The sequence below is a fragment of the Prosopis cineraria genome, unplaced genomic scaffold (genome assembly GCF_029017545.1).
Source record: "Prosopis cineraria cultivar Desert tree isolate PC_DT_omini unplaced genomic scaffold, ASM2901754v1 PC1, whole genome shotgun sequence".
NCBI classification, from domain to species: Eukaryota; Viridiplantae; Streptophyta; class Magnoliopsida; order Fabales; family Fabaceae; genus Prosopis; species Prosopis cineraria.
Window position 1 is genome coordinate 32,183,748 of NW_026555332.1, and position 18,178 is coordinate 32,201,925.

General features: G+C 28.0%; 1 protein-coding gene across 1 annotated transcript; it reads right to left on the reverse strand.

Moving 5' to 3' along the window:
• Positions 1-418: 418 nt before the first annotated feature.
• Positions 419-12,282, reverse strand: LOC129319822 (probable cellulose synthase A catalytic subunit 6 [UDP-forming]). The gene is made up of 13 exons (XM_054964903.1): positions 12,172-12,282; positions 11,892-12,090; positions 10,718-10,833; positions 8,729-9,000; positions 7,717-7,983; positions 5,807-6,152; positions 4,055-4,192; positions 3,785-3,910; positions 2,960-3,172; positions 2,568-2,853; positions 2,140-2,336; positions 1,335-1,685; positions 419-1,228 (listed from the first exon to the last, which is right to left on the reverse strand). The coding sequence occupies exons 1-13, from the start codon at positions 12,259-12,261 to the stop codon at positions 626-628; spliced, it is 3,204 nt and encodes a 1,067-aa protein (XP_054820878.1). The 5' UTR covers positions 12,262-12,282; the 3' UTR covers positions 419-625.
• Positions 12,283-18,178: the final 5,896 nt, after the last annotated feature.

Genomic DNA, 18,178 nt, shown 5'->3' on the forward strand with positions numbered 1-18,178 from the left:
TATCTTTATTATTTCATTATAGTATTTGGCCTATAGATTTACTTTATAGAATAATTGTGGGGAAAGTTCATTGTTTATCTTCCTCCTTATTTTTAAAAGCTTCTATTTCTTCCATTTGTAGAATGCATGAACAACTATTGGATGTTCTATTTCTTCAATAACTGATTAACTACAATATATCTAACGAAGCAATAATAACTAAGCAAAACTGCTTGGGTAATATAGTAATACTTGAATTTATTGCATATGAAGATTGTTAATGGATGATTTTGGATACTGATTTAATGTGATACTACTATTCATGTTTGGCATAACTTAGATAATGCATACAGAATTGATAAATTGCATAAATAATAGATTGAGAACTGGAAAGAACATAACTAGCCCAATTTATGAATATATCTAAATAGGTGGAACAAGAAATATGCTTGATGACATTATACATGTTTATAAAACGTAAAAATATGATACATGAATACAAATATAATTAGTCTGAAACTCAAGTAGATCAATATGACATCCTCACTGCTTCAAATATATATATAAATCAGGGAAGAATTGGGCCCATAAAAATTTCCTCACCAACTCCTATTAGAAATATCATTAAAAACATTAGAGTTTGAAGCTAATCACAATCCAATCCACACTCCTCCAAGATTGGACCATTGAATTTGGGTGAAAAAGGGTCAATTTTCACCCACAAAACAGAAAAGAAAGAAGCAAGCAAAACAGACCAAACAAGAACAATGGTGGGAGTCCTATTTTGTCTATCTAGCATACCCTTAAGGAAAGGGTATAAATGACAAATCACTGAAAAGGCAAAGAATAGTTTTCCTAACAAAGGACCCCAAGATTCAAAACCAGTATTAATTGCATGTGACACGCCTGCAACAATGGCAATGAGGTTCAAAATTAACAATGTCGTTGGTATAATGAGCAAAGTGGTCCAATTCAATGCAAATAGCCTAGAGAAGTCATTTTCTTCATCATCATCATCATGATCACTTGCTTTTGATTTCACAATGAACTTTGCATCTATACCAGCTATCACCTTGAATAGTCCTAAAAATATTGCAAATAAATTTGCTGATACTCCTTCTATCACCCAAAATTGTTCATTTCTCCACCACTCATCAATTGTCACTCCACTCCATCTCATCTCTAGTATGCTTGTTGCAAAGATGCATATGAAAAGTGAGAGAAACCACATGCCATCAAAGTTATTAAGCTGCAACATGAAAAGAAAAAAAAATTATATTGATAAGCATAAATATGCATATAATGTTTTACGAAACATTATGGTAACATCGAGACATTTGTTAGTTTCTTCATACCTGAGGAACAATAAATTTTCCTATGAGCAAGCAAACTGCTGGAAGAGTGCAATATGCAATAAGAGGAATAGATGTCCATGGATAAATAGTAGCATTTATGTAAGAAAGGCGTTCAAGCCACTTCAATCCTCCTTTATAGCCATACCATATAGGGCAATGTTTGCTCAAGAATATCTCAGTAGATCCTAGTGCACACTTAAATACTTGAATTAGACCATCTGAAAGGTTTATTGGTGGAGAAACTTTGAATGCAGGCCTTTCAGGGATACAATATATGGATCTCCACCCATGACAGTGCATTTTAAACCCTGTCAGTATATCCTCTGTAGTTGAACCATAGATCCATCCAACCTAAGGGAATAACAACAATAAAAGATTTTATGTATGTCAAGCTTGATCTTGTAAAATTCGTGAGAGTTCCAAAACTTTTGCTCTAACTTTCAACTATTTCTAAACACCTCTCATAAACATTGTCTCCTTAAACTTTCATATTTCAGCATGTATACCTTTATGTGGTAATATCTAATTTTAAAGTAGACAAATTATATGCAACTGACTTGGGCTTTGTTTAGAATGGGAAGAAAATAGAAAGGAGGGAAAATTAGGCCAAAAACTAGAGACAAAAAGACATTTTTGCCCTTATTCTCCACTAATTTCCCATTAGAAAGGAGAGAAAACTAAAAGATTCTCTCCTCTATATTTTCTTCGCATCCCAAATGAAGGGTTAAAGTTGAGGAGATTCATTTGCATAATTTTCCACGTGAAGCCTTAAAAATAGAACATAGTACTCAAGACATAATTTTACCTCTTTTCCCCATTCAGTCTTCTCCTCATAGCCACAGCTAATGACATGGATGGCTTCCTTAAGTAGAGAAGCAAGGCTAGCACCTTTTGTTGTCTCACCATTCTCTAGAAGAGTAGATGCAATAAATATTGGAGATTGCCCAAATTTTTTCCACAACTTTGGCTCAAACGTTTCACCTAAAACTTGTCTTGGAACTCCTACATAAATGGAATTTTATAGTTTTTTACATAAGAAGGGAAAAGAAGAGCAACATGTAGATGCAACTTTATTTATAAGGACCTAATTCTAATTTTTAAAGTAAATTGATATTATGGTGAAAATAAGTAAGTTGATATTAAGAAGCAGAATGATTTTCATTGGTTTTAACCTTATAATAATAAAAATTATTAGCAACAATGTATTAGAAGAACGAAATGTGTTTAAGGTACCTTTGGTTCCGTGTTCAATATAGGTCAAAGCATGGTTTGCCATAGATATCTCTGCATGCACTTTTGTGTTGCTACTATCTGTAAAGTCAAACTTTGAATTCTTTGACTTTTTCTTCTTTCTTAAGCAACAACATAAACAACACCACTTTGGCCAACAATTGCATGTCTTAGCTGGTGTCTTCTTTGTTCTTGGAGCATCATAGCCATATAGTGTTTGCCTTTTAAACATACATCTTGCCCCAACATATATAGGTCCTTGAATCCCATCCAAGCCTTTCATGTTAATCTAATATCAAATCATGAGAAGGCCATACTAGAATTGAATTAAAGCCAGAAGTTTGTAGTAATTAAATCAAGTAGCTAATGAGAATGTGAGAAAATTTTGCTCTTACATCATGGAATGAAGTACTTTGAGTGTTGCATCTGTCATTATTATCAGCACCATCAAACCTATAAGAGAATTGAACATAGCATATTCTTTTGCCTTGTAAGGGGTCCATCATGAAGCACATTGCTTCCCTGAGAGTTTTGTTATTGTTGATGTAATGATCATAGTCCAAGTTTAACAAATAAGGAGCATTTGAAAGCACAGCAGAAACTCTGACCTATTTTGCATGGAAATCAACAATGAAATGTATTAGAAAATGCAAGAATAAGTGTTGTTTCTAGCAACTTGTCTCACTCAACCTTTTAATGATATATATGGATTTATTGAGATTTGGATTTAGACTTGGACTAGACCCCTCATTTGAATGCACAAAATTTATATTCGATTTAAATCAAATTTATATCCATTTTTTATTATAATTCATTTGTAATTTCAATTTCCTTGTATATTCTAATCATTTAAAATTAGTTATTTCAAACCCATTATTTTCTTTGCTTTTTTACTATTGATACCTTTATGATTCTTGTATCTTTTTTCATCTCTAGTTTTTCTCTCTTATAGATTGAAAAATAGAGGTGAACTTATCATTGTCAATTTTCTATTTTCATTTTAAATCTCAACTTATCTCTTTTCTTCATTTAAAAATTTTAAACTATCCAAATAAAATATTCTAAATAATGAATTTTAAATATAAGGCTTGAAATGCATTATTACCCCAAGATTGATTTAAAATTCAGATTGAAATTCAAATATGCCAATCCAAACACTGCATAAATGATTTTGAATTATGACCCAAAGATTGATTTGATTTACATTATGCATTACTTACCAATGCATTCAATGCTCCTGCTTTCTTATGGTGTTTGAATTTAGGTCTCTTTTCCCTAGAAACATACACCAAGCGTGGCAATTCATTTCCATCCATGTCACGTCGTCCATTTTGTCCAAGAAAAACCTGGTGAGACAATATATATATATATATATATATATATATAAGAATGAATTATAGTGATAATACAACCAAGGAATATAAAATACGAAAATTATTATGACAAGATAAGAAATGAATGCTTCTATAGTTCTTTAATTATTAACAAACCTGGATCATCCCAGGGTGGTCACCGACATTATTTCCAGGCCATATTGTTCCATCTTGCATTGTCCATCCATTTTCAGGGACCTTTCTAGCTTTTGCAACCAAAGAATTAATTCGAACTCTAAACTCTTCGTACTCTCTCTGTAAAATTAATAACAAATAGAAGTATATAACATGACCATATAAGGCTTGAAGAGTATCAATGGAGAGAGATTTGATTTTCATTTTCAAAAGGATCTTGTTTAATTAATTGTATTTTGCATGTAAATGATTTTCAAAACTGTTCTTTTTTTAATTTTTTTTAGAAATGAGAAAATGAAAACATTATATAATTCTTTTCATTTTTTTATTTTGAAAACACAACATTTAGTCACTATAAGTTAATGGCATCAATCCCCTTACTGTAGGCTACCTTAGTTGGCAATCATTGTCAACTATGACAAATCACCATCATGCGTCAATTTTTAAACTTTAAATTTTTTTTCAAACTGACATAATTAAATAATTTTTCTTTTTTATTTTGGAAAACAATTTTTAAGAAATTAGTCTTAAAATACTATCTCTTAAGGGTGTTCAAAACCGATCCAAACCGAAAGGACCGATCCAAACCAATCCAAACCGACAAAAACCGATCAAAACCGAACAACAATTAGGTCCGCTTCGGTTTTTATGATATAAAAACCGATTGATTCGGTTCAAGTTCGGTTTTGAGTACAAGAAACCGAACCAAACTTGATTAAAAAAATTCTATTTATTTATTTGTAAAATATATAACCATTTATTTACAAGAAGCATTTTGTTTTGAATTTTTTATAGTAATAAATAAACATTTTTAAAATACTTGAATGAAAATGCATAATATTAAGTGATTATAATAATCATACTATGATCATCATTTAATTATTTACAACCTAAAAGCTTCAGCATTCAATTTATCTACAAGAAACATTTTGTTTTGAATTTTGTATGATAAGTTTTTCATTATTTATTAAAATATAGATACATAGATAAACATTTTCAAAGGATTTTAACGAAAATACATAATATTAAATAATTTTAATCTTAAAAACTTATATCAATTTTTATGATTAATTATTGTTATCACATTGAAATTTTATTATATTTTTATACCTCTATTTATGAAAAAAAGGAGTCAAAAAGAATTAAATTTCATTTTAGTACATAGCACCATTATGAAGATGGAGAAAAGGAAAAAAAATTAAACAAGTCCATTAAAACTTGATCAAGACCTTAACCAAACCGAACCAAACCGAAAATAAAACTAAACCAAACCGAACTTCATAAAAACCGATCAGGTCTCAATTATCAGTAAACCGAATGGTTCGGTTCGGTTTGGTTTTTGCCCAAAACCAAACCAAACCGAACCTTTGAACACCCCTGCTATCTCTGTGCTAATTATAAAATATTTTTAGATAAAATTACATGTATCAATAAAGTTTATTGAATACACTTTACTATTTTATTTTTTAAAAAAAAACATAACTATACATATTTTAAAATATTCTTTATTTAATATAAAATTATTTTTTTGAAACATTAAATGGAGGGAGAATATAATAAAGGGTAATATATTAGAATAAGTATAATTAGTAAAATTTTATTTTTATGAAAATATCTTATATTTTGTAACACTAAATGACCTCCAAATGGATTTTGTAATTTGGGACGAGAGAATAATTTTTAATAACGAGAAATAGAAACAAAATCAAACAAGTCCTGAGATTTTAACCATACCTTCATAGCTCTCCTCTCTTTAACAAACGATGGATGTGCCTTGTCTTTCAAGTAATTGATCTTCTCTGCAAAGTACCACTCGGGAGCCCTAGGCTCAATATTGAATTTCTTACAAAAGGGAACCCATTTTCTTCCAAATTCACAAGTTTCAGATAAGGCCTCGAATGTCAACATGGAAGCACCATCATCTGACACGTAGCAAGTGAGCTTCTGAGGAGGGTAATCCACCGCGAGAACGGACAGAACAGTGTTTGCAGTCACCAGAGGTGGTTCTTTCGATGGGTCCCAAGTGGTCACAAATATATCAATTGCACAAAGTTCTGAAGGCTGCCCATCTTTCTCAAACCTATAATAGCCAAAAAAAAAAAAAGAGTATGGTTTGCTTATAAGTGAGGGTGTTAATGGGCCATGTTATGTTTAGTAATGGATATAAATATAATTGATCCATTTTAATGAGTTTAAACTTAGACCCCGTGTGTGTGTCTCACTTTTCATTTTCAATCGATGAAATTTATTTCTTAAAAGTTATGATATACTTCTTACATGAACAAAAATGCCCTTATAAAAAACGGCGAAAGAAATTAAGGCGTTGTTTGTTTAAAATTAAAAGATAAGTAATCTTAAAATTATTTGAAGGTTTTATTAAAATAATTTGATTTTGTAAAGATTTTATAAAAAGTAGACATTAATTTTATGCTTGTTGACAATAAAAAAAATTTATTATTATTTAGTTATTTTTTAATTTTATCATATATTCATGGATTTTTATTTATAAAAAGGATTTATATTTTAATTTCTTTAAATTATTATGACACACACACACACATATCTCCTTATTTTTATTTTCTGAATTTATTCAAATTAGATTTTAGAGATAATTCAAATTTTTTTTTTTAATTTTTCAAAAATTTAAACAAACATCATAAAATTTTATAGAATAATTTTTAAAAAAAGATAAGTTATTTTTTATGAAAAAAAGCTTAAGCAAACAGGTCATGAGTCAATATTAATTTTTAAAATGTTTGAAGTTGTAGATAGTATTACATGTATTTGTACAAGTTGCGGAGAAATTTATTTCCCAAGTTTAAAATAATTGCGGAAAAACCAATATGGCCAAATATGGGCCTTCAAATAACTGAAGTTCAAAAGTGAGTAAAAAGATTCCGCCCAAACAAACTGGGCCAGAAAAAGACACAAAAGATAAATTGTGGAATCAGAAATTGACGAAAATATGTTCAACCCAACCAGCAGCCCCATTCAAATACTACAAAATAATATATTCATATTGTGTGTGTGAGAGAGAGAGAGAGAGTGAGAGAGAGAGAGAGATAGGAAACATCGCACGCAAGAACCAATAAAAAATGCTATTTGTAGACAAGGACTAATAAAAAAATTTATTATTATTAAAATAAATAAGAATTTTCAAACGGTGGTTACAGGATCTTGTTTGCAAATAACATTTTCCAATAGTCCTTGTGTTCAAATTTTCCAAAAACTATATAAAATATTCAAATTTAAGTTGGGTTAATATTTAATTTATACCTTAAATTATAGGTTTAGGAATGATTTAAATTCTAAATTATTATTTGATAAAAAATGAGGCTGAATATACATTTTTTCTCAAAGGAATAAGAGAGAAAGAGAGTGAAATTTGTAAAACTTATACATTATGTTTCATTTTTAAAAAAATAACATACATTTATTTTAGTTTAACGGTGGAGGCAAAATTACATCAATTTTAATTGTTTAAAATTTTAAATATACTAAATAAAAATGTAAAGTTCAAATCGTCTCTTAACTTATAGTTTAAAATTCAAATTATATATTAACTCATTCAAATAAGATTAAAACAAACAAACAAGCAAACAAAGAACAATAAATAAAATAGATGCAAGGGAGAATATACTTGCCTTAAGGAGAGCCTATCCAGATAGGTTTTTCTCTGAACAGGGAACCACTTTGGGAACTGATGGAGAATCCATGAAAGAGCGAACCAATGCTCACACACAACAGCTACGAGCCACAAAGAATAAGCATCGTCCACCGGATGCGTCACTCTATAGTGGAAAAAGAACCCAAGAATCACCACTCGAATTATTATCATTATTCTGTATGGGTTTATTTTGCTTGATGGGATCTTCATCTTTCTCCACAATGCTTGTCTTGCCTCGTCCATTCTGTTTCAACAATACACACGTACAAGTATAAAGCCAAGTTTTTTTTTTGGAGAAATATAATGTATTTATTTTGGTGAATTTCTCATCTCTCGTCAGAATTAACGGCAATAATTTCTAGAAAATATATGAGATATTTTTTCTTTCTTTTTACCTACAAGTTTTTCACAAAATAATCTTTCCAATTAATACAAACTTGATTTTTAGAAGGTTAAATGATAATTAATCATGGCCTTAAACTATATAAGTCTACGAGCATCTATAACTCTAAACTCATTGCTATGTCACCTCTACTATTAACAAATATTAATTTTGACCATTGATTAATAAAAAATTATAAAAAATAATATTAAAAATTACAGAAAAAGAAAAAAATTATAGATTTTATATAGGTACTTATTTGTGATTTGTCGGTCATTTTTTATAATTTTATAATCATTCAAGAATTAAAATTAATTTTTGTTAATAGTAAAGGTAAAAATATACCATTTTTAAATCTTGATTATCAAAAACATTGTAAAACAAAACAAAAAAAAATGAGTTTCAGATCTTTAACCCTCTTTTTTAATAATCAAATTGAATTACACTCAAACTTCAAAAAAAAAAATCAAATTGATGACACCAAATAAATCTCTGCAGGATGATCAAAATATCAATAATAATTGTGTATAAGGAATTAACTATGGTGTTTGAATCAATCAAATAAAAAACATAATTAATTAATACCCCATAATTGAACAATACTTACAGTAGGAGATCTGAGGAGTCACCATCTGCAAAATTTTGTTGATGCTGTTCATGAGTGCTATTATTTTCAGTACTTCTCATTAGACGAAGATTTTCTTGTCTTTCCTTCCAAATTTCCATTCTCTCCTTCCACGCAACACTTCCATAGCCATAAGCAGCCAAGTCCTTGGAAGGATCCATAGGTCTTGCTTTTATTAAAATTACCTTATTGCCCTTGCTTGATGCCACTATTGCATTACTTTGCCCTTCTCCCACTTCATGATCATGTTCAACCTGTGTTACATGCATATCATGTGAAGGGACTAGAATTAAATAAATTAATAATAAGTTTTTTTTTTCCTGATGTTATCCCCACCTTGTTTCCAAAATTTCTCATTCATTCATTAACAAAACCAATCTAAAGATTATTTATCCACACAAAAATTAATTTTTTTTTTCAAGCAGCAATACTGCAAAGTCGTGCGTGTTGGTAATAATAATGAATCTTGTATTAAAAAAAATATGTTCTTTTCTTTTTTTAATTGTAATTGATACATTTGTTATTTTTTTAAAAAAAATATGAATCTAAATAAAAAAAAATATGAATCTAAATAAATAAGATATAATGTACTGTGCCAATATGTAATGTTTTGAGATATTCTAAGGACCGGTTTGGTAAGGGGAAATGATATGGAAAAAAAATGGAATAAAAAATAAAAATAATGTAATTTTTAATCCCTCAAATTTGTCTTAGTTATTAATTTGGTCATTCAAGCTTAATTTTTATCAATTTAGTTCTATAAATTTAACTCGGTTACCAATTGATGATATGGATAAATATAATATTAATGACAGTCACATAAATTAATAAAAAGAATTGTAATTATTTAGTTAAAGAAACAAATCCTAGAATTTTTAAAAGCAAAAAACTTATATACTTAACCTTATATACTTAAGGTGCTTATATTTAATTAAATCAAGACATGTGAATTTTTTATAAATTATTTATTCTATAATAAATTATTGTTATTAATTAAACTAATATACTATGATTCACATATCATGATTTGATTAGATATAAGTATATTACATAAATAATGCTAAGTATATATTCCCTCCGTTAAAAAATGTAAGGCATTTTTAACCGAACCTTATCCCCCAATAAAGTGATTATTTATTTTCAAACCAACCTTATCTTTTCATATTTACCTTTATTAAATATCTCATAATAAATATAAAATCACTATTAATAAAGACACTTTAAAAAAAAAGCAATTATTACACGTTGAAAGACTAAAAATATTTTATATTTTTGAACATACAATTCTTTAAAAAGTGCTTTATATTTTTTAACGAAAGGAGTAAGTCTTTCCCTTTTTAAAAACAGGAAAGCCACATACAATGAAATTAAAAGAATTGCATTGATAACAATTACACTTATTTGAGAGTTAATTTGTTCTTATTTAACTACATATGCATATTAAATCATCAATACACTTTACCTGTTATGTTATTTTAAGAGTTAATTTATGTTTTAAAACTTAAAGGGCTCATTAAATAATTTAAGAAAATATAAGAGACTAAATTGATAAAAATTAAATTTAAGGGACCAAATTGATAACTAAGACAAATTTAAAAGATTAAAAGTTTTATTATTTCAAAAAATAATAGTAAAAATGAATTAAACCACCCTCTTACTTATGATAAGGATGACAAAATCTAATACCACAAACTATAAATATAAAAACCATCACACCTTCTACAAATATCATAAATTGTATTCCCAATCTCATAACTTAAATTAACATTTCTTTTTAGAAAAATGATTGACTTATAACTTCTCAACATCTTGATTAGTCTATGTTTTATTTTTTTTATTTTTTAATTCATTCAGTTCCTTTTTAGTAAGGGGAAATGTCTAAGACTGTACGATTAGATATAATAACATGGTAACTTTTGGCAATTAAAGTCACTTTTTAAAGGGAGAAGCCAAAAACAAATCAAGCATTACCTTCGAATAAGTGCAGATCTGCATGTCCTGTTGTCCTGTTCCTCCATTGAAATCAAACTCATTCTCCAAGTCATCAATGTCGTCCTCGTCCTCATCTCCTTCAACTCTAGCACTCCCTGGTACATATATATGTGTGAAACAATGTCATCACACGAACAAAACTTCACATAGTATACATAAAAGCATTCAGTTCAGTATGATTTAAATTTACAGGTGCTAGCGTCACTACTAAAAGTAAAAATTAACATTTTTCTTATCAAAATTTCTCTCGAGGTCAAAGTCTAGAGAAATTCTCATATAACTTCTCAAATACATCATTTGTGTGAGAATGCCATTCCTAAGTTTTGTTGTTTTCTTGTAAAGTATCACAATTTTTTTTTAAAAAAAAAGTGCTAATAATTAGTAATTATTTTGCAGGACTTGAACAATAAATTACATTTTTTTATTACTGTCACCTTTATCACGTTATTCTAACCATGATTTACAGTAACCATTTGTAGAACATATAGTTAGTTAAAACACGTCCCCTTAATTATATTAAGTATGATTAAAATAGAAAAATACTATAATTAATCCCACAAAAAAGAAAAAGAAGAAAGGGAGAATTACAACCATGTCCAACATAAAAAAATTAATTATTATAAGGTTCATTAACAATTAAACTAAATTGTATTGATAAGTGGTCATGTTATCAATACAATTTAGTTCAATTGTTAATAGATCTTATAATAATTAATTTTTTTGTGTGAAATTTCAATGTAATTCTCTCAAGAAAAAAAATCAAACGTTAATTAAAATATTTTTTAAAAAAATGATAAAAAGTCTATTGATAATTAATCCTCTGAAATTAAAATTCATGATTTTTTGTGAAATTTTCTTTGTTAATATATAGACCGTTTTATTAGTTTTTTTATAAATATAATTTTTTCCCTCTTTAATTGAAAAAAAAAACAGAAAAAGTTTCAAGAAAATTCATAAATCTTCAGCTTCAGACTACCAAGATCCTCTCCACTGCTATTTAATAAAAGAAGAATCATCATCACTAGCTAGATTAATTAAACAAGTAATATTTTCCATATGATTTTTTTATTATTTTTTCAAACAGTTATTTATTATATTTAAAACAAAAGGAAGATCAAGTAGAGATGGAAACTTAAATTAAATGAGTAGGTACCCTTGTGACGTGGATATCTGGTTTTGCACTGAGGACAGACATGGCTTCCTTCTCTTCTCTCATACTCATAACAATTCCTACAAACTGGGAAGCCACACTCATTGCATGCCACAAACTCTTCTCCTTCTTCGTCTTTTCCTATCTCTTCTCCACATATTTTGCATTCCTTTCCTCTTTCCTCTTCCTCCCAAACTCTTCTCTGCACCAACCATGCATACATACATATATAAATATATATATATATTATATCACAAACATTTATGAAATTGGAAATGCTTACAGAAAAATTAGCATCTGGGTTGATGATGATGAACTGGTTGCTGTTGTGAGAGCCTGCAACTAATCCTGTTTTGACATCCATTTTACTCATGTTGCTATGGGCTTTAATTTTCCTCTGTTCACTTGCTTATACATATGAATATGAGAGAGACCATTTAATTAATATTCTCTTGCCTTACAGTTCAAGGAAGATGGATGGAGATAGATTATATATATATATATATATCCATGTTTGCTTGGCCAAGAAAGGTACAATTGTTTCCCTTTACCCTAAAAGAATGCTCTTTAATTATTATATTCTTTCCCGTCTCTTTCTCCGCCTCATGTTTTGGTCCTTTTTGTGTTTTTATTCCTTTTGTAATTTCTACGCTCTTTTGCAACTCCGCCATCTACAAAGTGTTCATCGCCTCAAACAAGAAAACCAAATGATTAGTGTCACTTATCTATTATTAAAAAAATGGGGGGTTAATGGGTAATTTAGTCTCTAAATTATAGGTCAAAAAACGTGTGAAATTTTAAATTTGTTTTTGTTATAATGTTACCTTTCAACATTTGAAAAGATGCAATGCAATACTTACTATTAACAAAAGTTACTTTTGACAATTAAAAAATGATGAAAAATTATAAAAAAAATCTAAAAATTATAAATAAGAATTCCAAAAAATACAGAAAAGGACCAACAGTATTTTGTCCTTTTCTACAATTTTTGATTTCTTTTTTTATTATTTTTTAATCAACTAATGATCAAAATTAATCTTTGTTAATGGTATGAATAACAATGCATTGTTTTCAAAAAGCTGAAGGAAAATATTGCATAAAAAATGAGTTTATATTTTAGATGGTCTTAGACCTATAATTTAGGAATTAAATTACTATTTAACTTTTAAAAAGCTCATTACATAAAAGTGGGAAAAGAAACAAATATAGTAAACATAAAAATTATAGAAAATAAGGACTAAAATGTGCAACTTGAGAATGGTGATGAACCAGGGGTTTATTCAACGGAGTCATAGAAATATAAATACAACACCATATTATAAGACAATTACAAATTATTTTTTATACAATAAATTAAAACTGGAAACTTGAAGTCTTGAAAAAATGATTGACGATATGTTTGGATAAGATACAAATTGAGGTTTTGGAGTCCTAACATCAGTTTGGATCTTAAAAGTTCATTGAAAAATTTGTAAGGATGCTTGTATAAAAAAATTTCAGGTGAGTGTTGGGTTAGAAGTCCATGAAATTTGAAGCTAAAAAAAATGAGCTCTTAGCCTCACTTGGTGTCCAAACTAATTTTTTTTAGAAAAAATACCAAAACATAAAATTAAGTTATAGTTATTGACTTTTTTACCAATTTTAATTTACTAATTTCAATTTAGGGAAAATGTGTAAGGTCTCGTATAGCAAACTTATTTATAAATAAATTTTATAAAATTTAAAAACCATAGCCTTATCTTTTGGGATCTAAATGTAATTTAAAATTAGGCTATAAAGACAATGATGACCTTATTAAAAATACACTACATCATTCAAGTAATTCACAACTACTTCATTAGTAATTTATAATTATCAATTTAACTTTTTACTATTATAACTTCACATATTTAAATATAGTTAAACTTATTATATATTATAAGTTTAATACTAATTATATACAATTACTTCATCATTAACTTACAACTATTACTTTAACGTTTTATAACTATAAATTTACATATCTAATAATTAAATTAATCATGCATTCTTGATAAAATTTAACATTAATTATTTATAAATACCTCATTAGTAATTTAAAATTATCACTTCAATGTTTTACAACTGTGACTTCGCATATGTAATGGCAAAATCAATCTATGTTTTCAGCTTTAAAACATTAACTTCACATATCTAATAAGTAAAGGCAATATTATCTTTGCACTTTAATTTTAAATTATACTCAAGTCTCAAGGGATTTAACTTTATTTTTTAAATTTTGTAAAACTTATTTATAAATAAATATATCCCATGGAATGTTTACATAATTTTCCCTTCAATTTATTCTAACTTTAATTTCCTTGGTGGTCTAGTATTGAAGCCTTCAATTTGTCTCTTGATGGATTTGCAAAGAGAGAATCACATCCAGTCTCTCTCAAAGAAATTAATCATACATAAAAATTAATATAAAATAAATTATTATTAAAATGCAAAACATGAATTATTATTATTTTTCAAATGGGACTTATTATTAATTTTTATCTATGATTAATTTTTTCAAGAGAAGCTGAATGTAATTCTCCTATTTGCAAATTGCAATTGCTCCTCTCTCCTCACGACACAAGAAGAGCTTTTTGTCTGTTTCAAATTCGCTCTCTCTTTCCTCCTTTTTCATTTCTTGCTTCAGTTGCATCGAATCCATCTTCTAAGCTTCACTCTTCAATTTTCATACTTTCTTCTTGGGATGCCGCAGCTGCGGTGAAATTCTTCTTTTCTTTTCTATTTTTAAGGGATTATTAAGTAGTACTTTTATGAAATTAATAACATTGTTATAAAGGGATAGTAAGATCGTAGGTTAAAATTTACTGGGTTTTGTGGACTTATATTAAAAGTTAGACTAAAGTGAATTTAAAGTTGATTAAAATATCAAAATGAGGGTCAGAGATTGCTTGCCCCATAGTACTTTCCCCTTCCTTTTAAAAATCATTAAATTTTTTTAATAAAAATTGATAAAATTGGTTTTGTCCCTATATTTTATGTTATTTGAACTTTTGTCCCCACGTATTTCATCCACGATTCTGGACCCATCCGGGGAGGGTGCAAAATATAAAAATTTATAATCCTAAATGTGTAATTTTCTCTATGACATTCTCGCTTCCACGTGTCTCTGCCAGTATTTCTAATCGTCCCTTTACTAATTATATCTCACACTTGCATGCGGTCTTACTGATATGAGAGTGAGCGACAAGTGTTAGCTTTTGTTTCCCATTTAGTATTTCTCTTGCCTTTCACCTCAAGAAAGATGGATGTAGATTATCCCTCTTTGCTTCATCAAGAAAAGTGCAATGATTCCTCTTTCGCATTGGAAAAAAGAAGGGAAAAAAATGACGATAAAAACTTGTCGAATTACATAAATAATAAGATGATTTTTTAAAATAGTATAATTTTATTAAAAAATTTAAAGATTTTTGTGTCAAGAAATTTTAAATTAAAAGAAATCATTTTATTATTATTGATAAATTATATTTTTTTATTTAATTTTTACTATTATTTGAATAAAAGTTATTATACTTTAAACAAAACTTATGATTAGGGTTTGTTATTTTAAAAATTTATTTTTTATCAATAAAAATTACACTTAATAAGTTATTATTTCTTGTTTAATTTTATGACTCACAAAACGAAAGTTATTATTTTTTAAGTAAAAGTTGTGATTGAGGTTTATTTTTTAATAATAAAAATTACATTTAACAAGTTACGATTTCTTGTTCAATTTTTATGATTCACAAAATAAAAGATATTATTCTTTAAATAAAAGTTATGACTGAAATTTGTTATTTTTAATAAAAGTAAAATAATATTTTTATTTTAAAATTTATTGACATAGAAGTTTTTAAAAACTTTAGTAAAATTATAATATTTAAAAATTAAATTATTATTTATATAATTTAAAAAATTTTATTATATTTTAAAAAACAGAAGCTCCAACTCAACAACTTTATTAATTATTTTTTCCTTCTTTCCCGTCTTTTTTCTCCACCTGGCGTTCCCCCCCCCCCCTGTGTGCCTTTATTCGTTTTGTAATTTCTATTTTGTCCTAAGAATTGGATGACAACACCTTTAAGAACAAATTAAAAAAGAAGATAAAACACGTTTAAGAAAACAAAGCGACCATGATTATAATTTAAAATAGTAAGAGTATCAGTTTTAAATTGTAAATTTCGGTCCCTAGGCATTATTTTCTCACAAGGAAATCTTAAAAACAATAAATTAAATATCTAAATTAAAAAACTTTCCACGACTTCTTGCTACGTGTGTAACTTTTATATGATCAAGTTGACATATAGAGATTAATTATAGCATAAGTCACGTTATTGTGAGACCACTTCAATTCGTTTTGCTTGGGAGCTAAAAAAGATCATTTGATTAGAACCCGTTGCAAAGCAAATGCATACTTATGTTAATCTTTTGTGCTTTCACTAACTTGATAACTGGAATGCAAAAATCATCACTCATAATTGTGGAGCCACAATGAAGATCTCAATTTGTCGGTTCACGATATGAATGATTCAATTTTGTTTCTGGATTAGGGTTTTTGGAAACTAATGTAGACCAGATAAAAAACAAATAAATTTGTAAATGAAACAATAATAGTTTATAAAATGAAGGATGCAGCTGTTAATTGTGCCCTTTGTCACAACAATTTATTTTGCAATCGTTTCTTCTCTTTAAATTTTGGAATACATTAAGTTTGTTAGAAATAATATAATTTTGTAATTCCTATTTTTCCCTAAGAATTGGATGATAACACCCTTAAGAACAAATTAAAAAACAAGATAAAACACCTTTGAGAAAACAAAGCGACCATGATTATAATTTAAAATAGTAAGAGTATCAGTTTTTAATTGTAAATTTCGGTCCCTAGGCATTATTTTCTCACAAGGAAATCTTAAAAACAATAAATTAAATATCTAAATTAAAAAACTTTCCACGACTTCTTGCTACGTGTGTAACTTTTATATGATCAAGTTGACATATAGGGATTAATTATAGCATAAGTCACGTTATTGCGAGACCACTTCAATTCATTTTGCTTGGGAGCTAAATAAGATCATTTGATTCGTTGCAAAGCAAATGCATACTATGTTAATCTTCTGCGCTTTCACTAACTTCTAACTGGAATGCAAAAATCATCACTCATAATTGTGGAGCCACAATGAAGATCTCAATTTGTCGGTTCAAGATATGAATGATTCAATTTCGTTTCTAGATTTGGGTTTTTGGAAACTAATGTAGACCAGAGAAAAAACAAATAAATTTGTAAATGAAACACTAATAATTTATAAAAATGAAGGATGCAGCTGTTAATTGTGCCATTTGTCTCAACAATTTACTTTGCAATCGTTTCTTATTTTTAAATTTTGGAATACATTAAATTTGTTAAAAATAATATAATTTTATGTGAATGTATATTATCTTATCTTTTTTTTTTTTGAGTTAAGGTATAAATTTACTTTTGAAGTTCCCATGCAAGTACACATGGTATTTTCAAGTATTTTTGACACAATTTCACTCCAACATTTTTCAATTTGATACAATGTCATCTCATTATTAATATTTGATCGCATTAATCATTAATTTTTGATGTTGACCATTAAATATTTTTTGGCTAGCCACGTGTGAATCCATGTGTCAAGGTGCAACCCATTATGCTTCTCTTTCTTCTCCAGAATACAAAATCTTCAACATTGAAAAGCTCTCTTTTTTTTATTTTGGAAATAACCCCAAATCTTGAATTTGCAACAATATCTTCAACTTTGCTCTCATATAAACCATAGAATCAAACCCACCTCCTTCACCCTAACCTGTTCATCCTCCCTCAACCTAGATTTGGACAATGAATGGAAGGGCTAGAATGGTAGTGTAACATTCTAAATTTTTAAATTTGTAATTTAAGGTTTTAGTGAGGATAAATTAGTCAATTAGAGCATTTATTGAGTTAATTTTGCATTTGGAACACTAATGTGCTTGTTGGAACATTGGATAATCTTAGGATTGAGCTATGATGGGTAAGATCAGGACCTAAATTCTGACTTGGTTTACTAAGCCATTCACTTATGCTGAAGCACCTTGTGCCATAGCGGACGAGCAAATTTTTAAATAAATCAAACTCTCAGCTACATCTGAAAAAGAAAGAAGGAAAAGAGAGGACACAAGAGCTGATGGTAGAAGAGCTTGGGTCTGCAAGGGCTTCAATATTTAGCTACTTTAGAATCATTTTGAGGTAAATTAACACTTGGATAAGCTCCCTA

What these genes read in the sequence shown, in the direction of transcription:
- LOC129319822 (XM_054964903.1), bottom strand. Translation starts at nt 12,261, where the DNA reads ATGAGTAAAATGGATGTCAAAACAGGATTAGTTGCAGGCTCTCACAAC. An exon ending in AGATCTGCACTTATTCGAAG is followed by an intron (nt 9,001 to 10,717) that starts GTAATGCTTGAT and finishes CATGTAACACAG; the next exon opens with GTTGAACATGATCATGAAGT. An exon ending in GAAAATTTATTGTTCCTCAG is followed by an intron (nt 1,229 to 1,334) that starts GTATGAAGAAAC and finishes TTCATGTTGCAG; the next exon opens with CTTAATAACTTTGATGGCAT.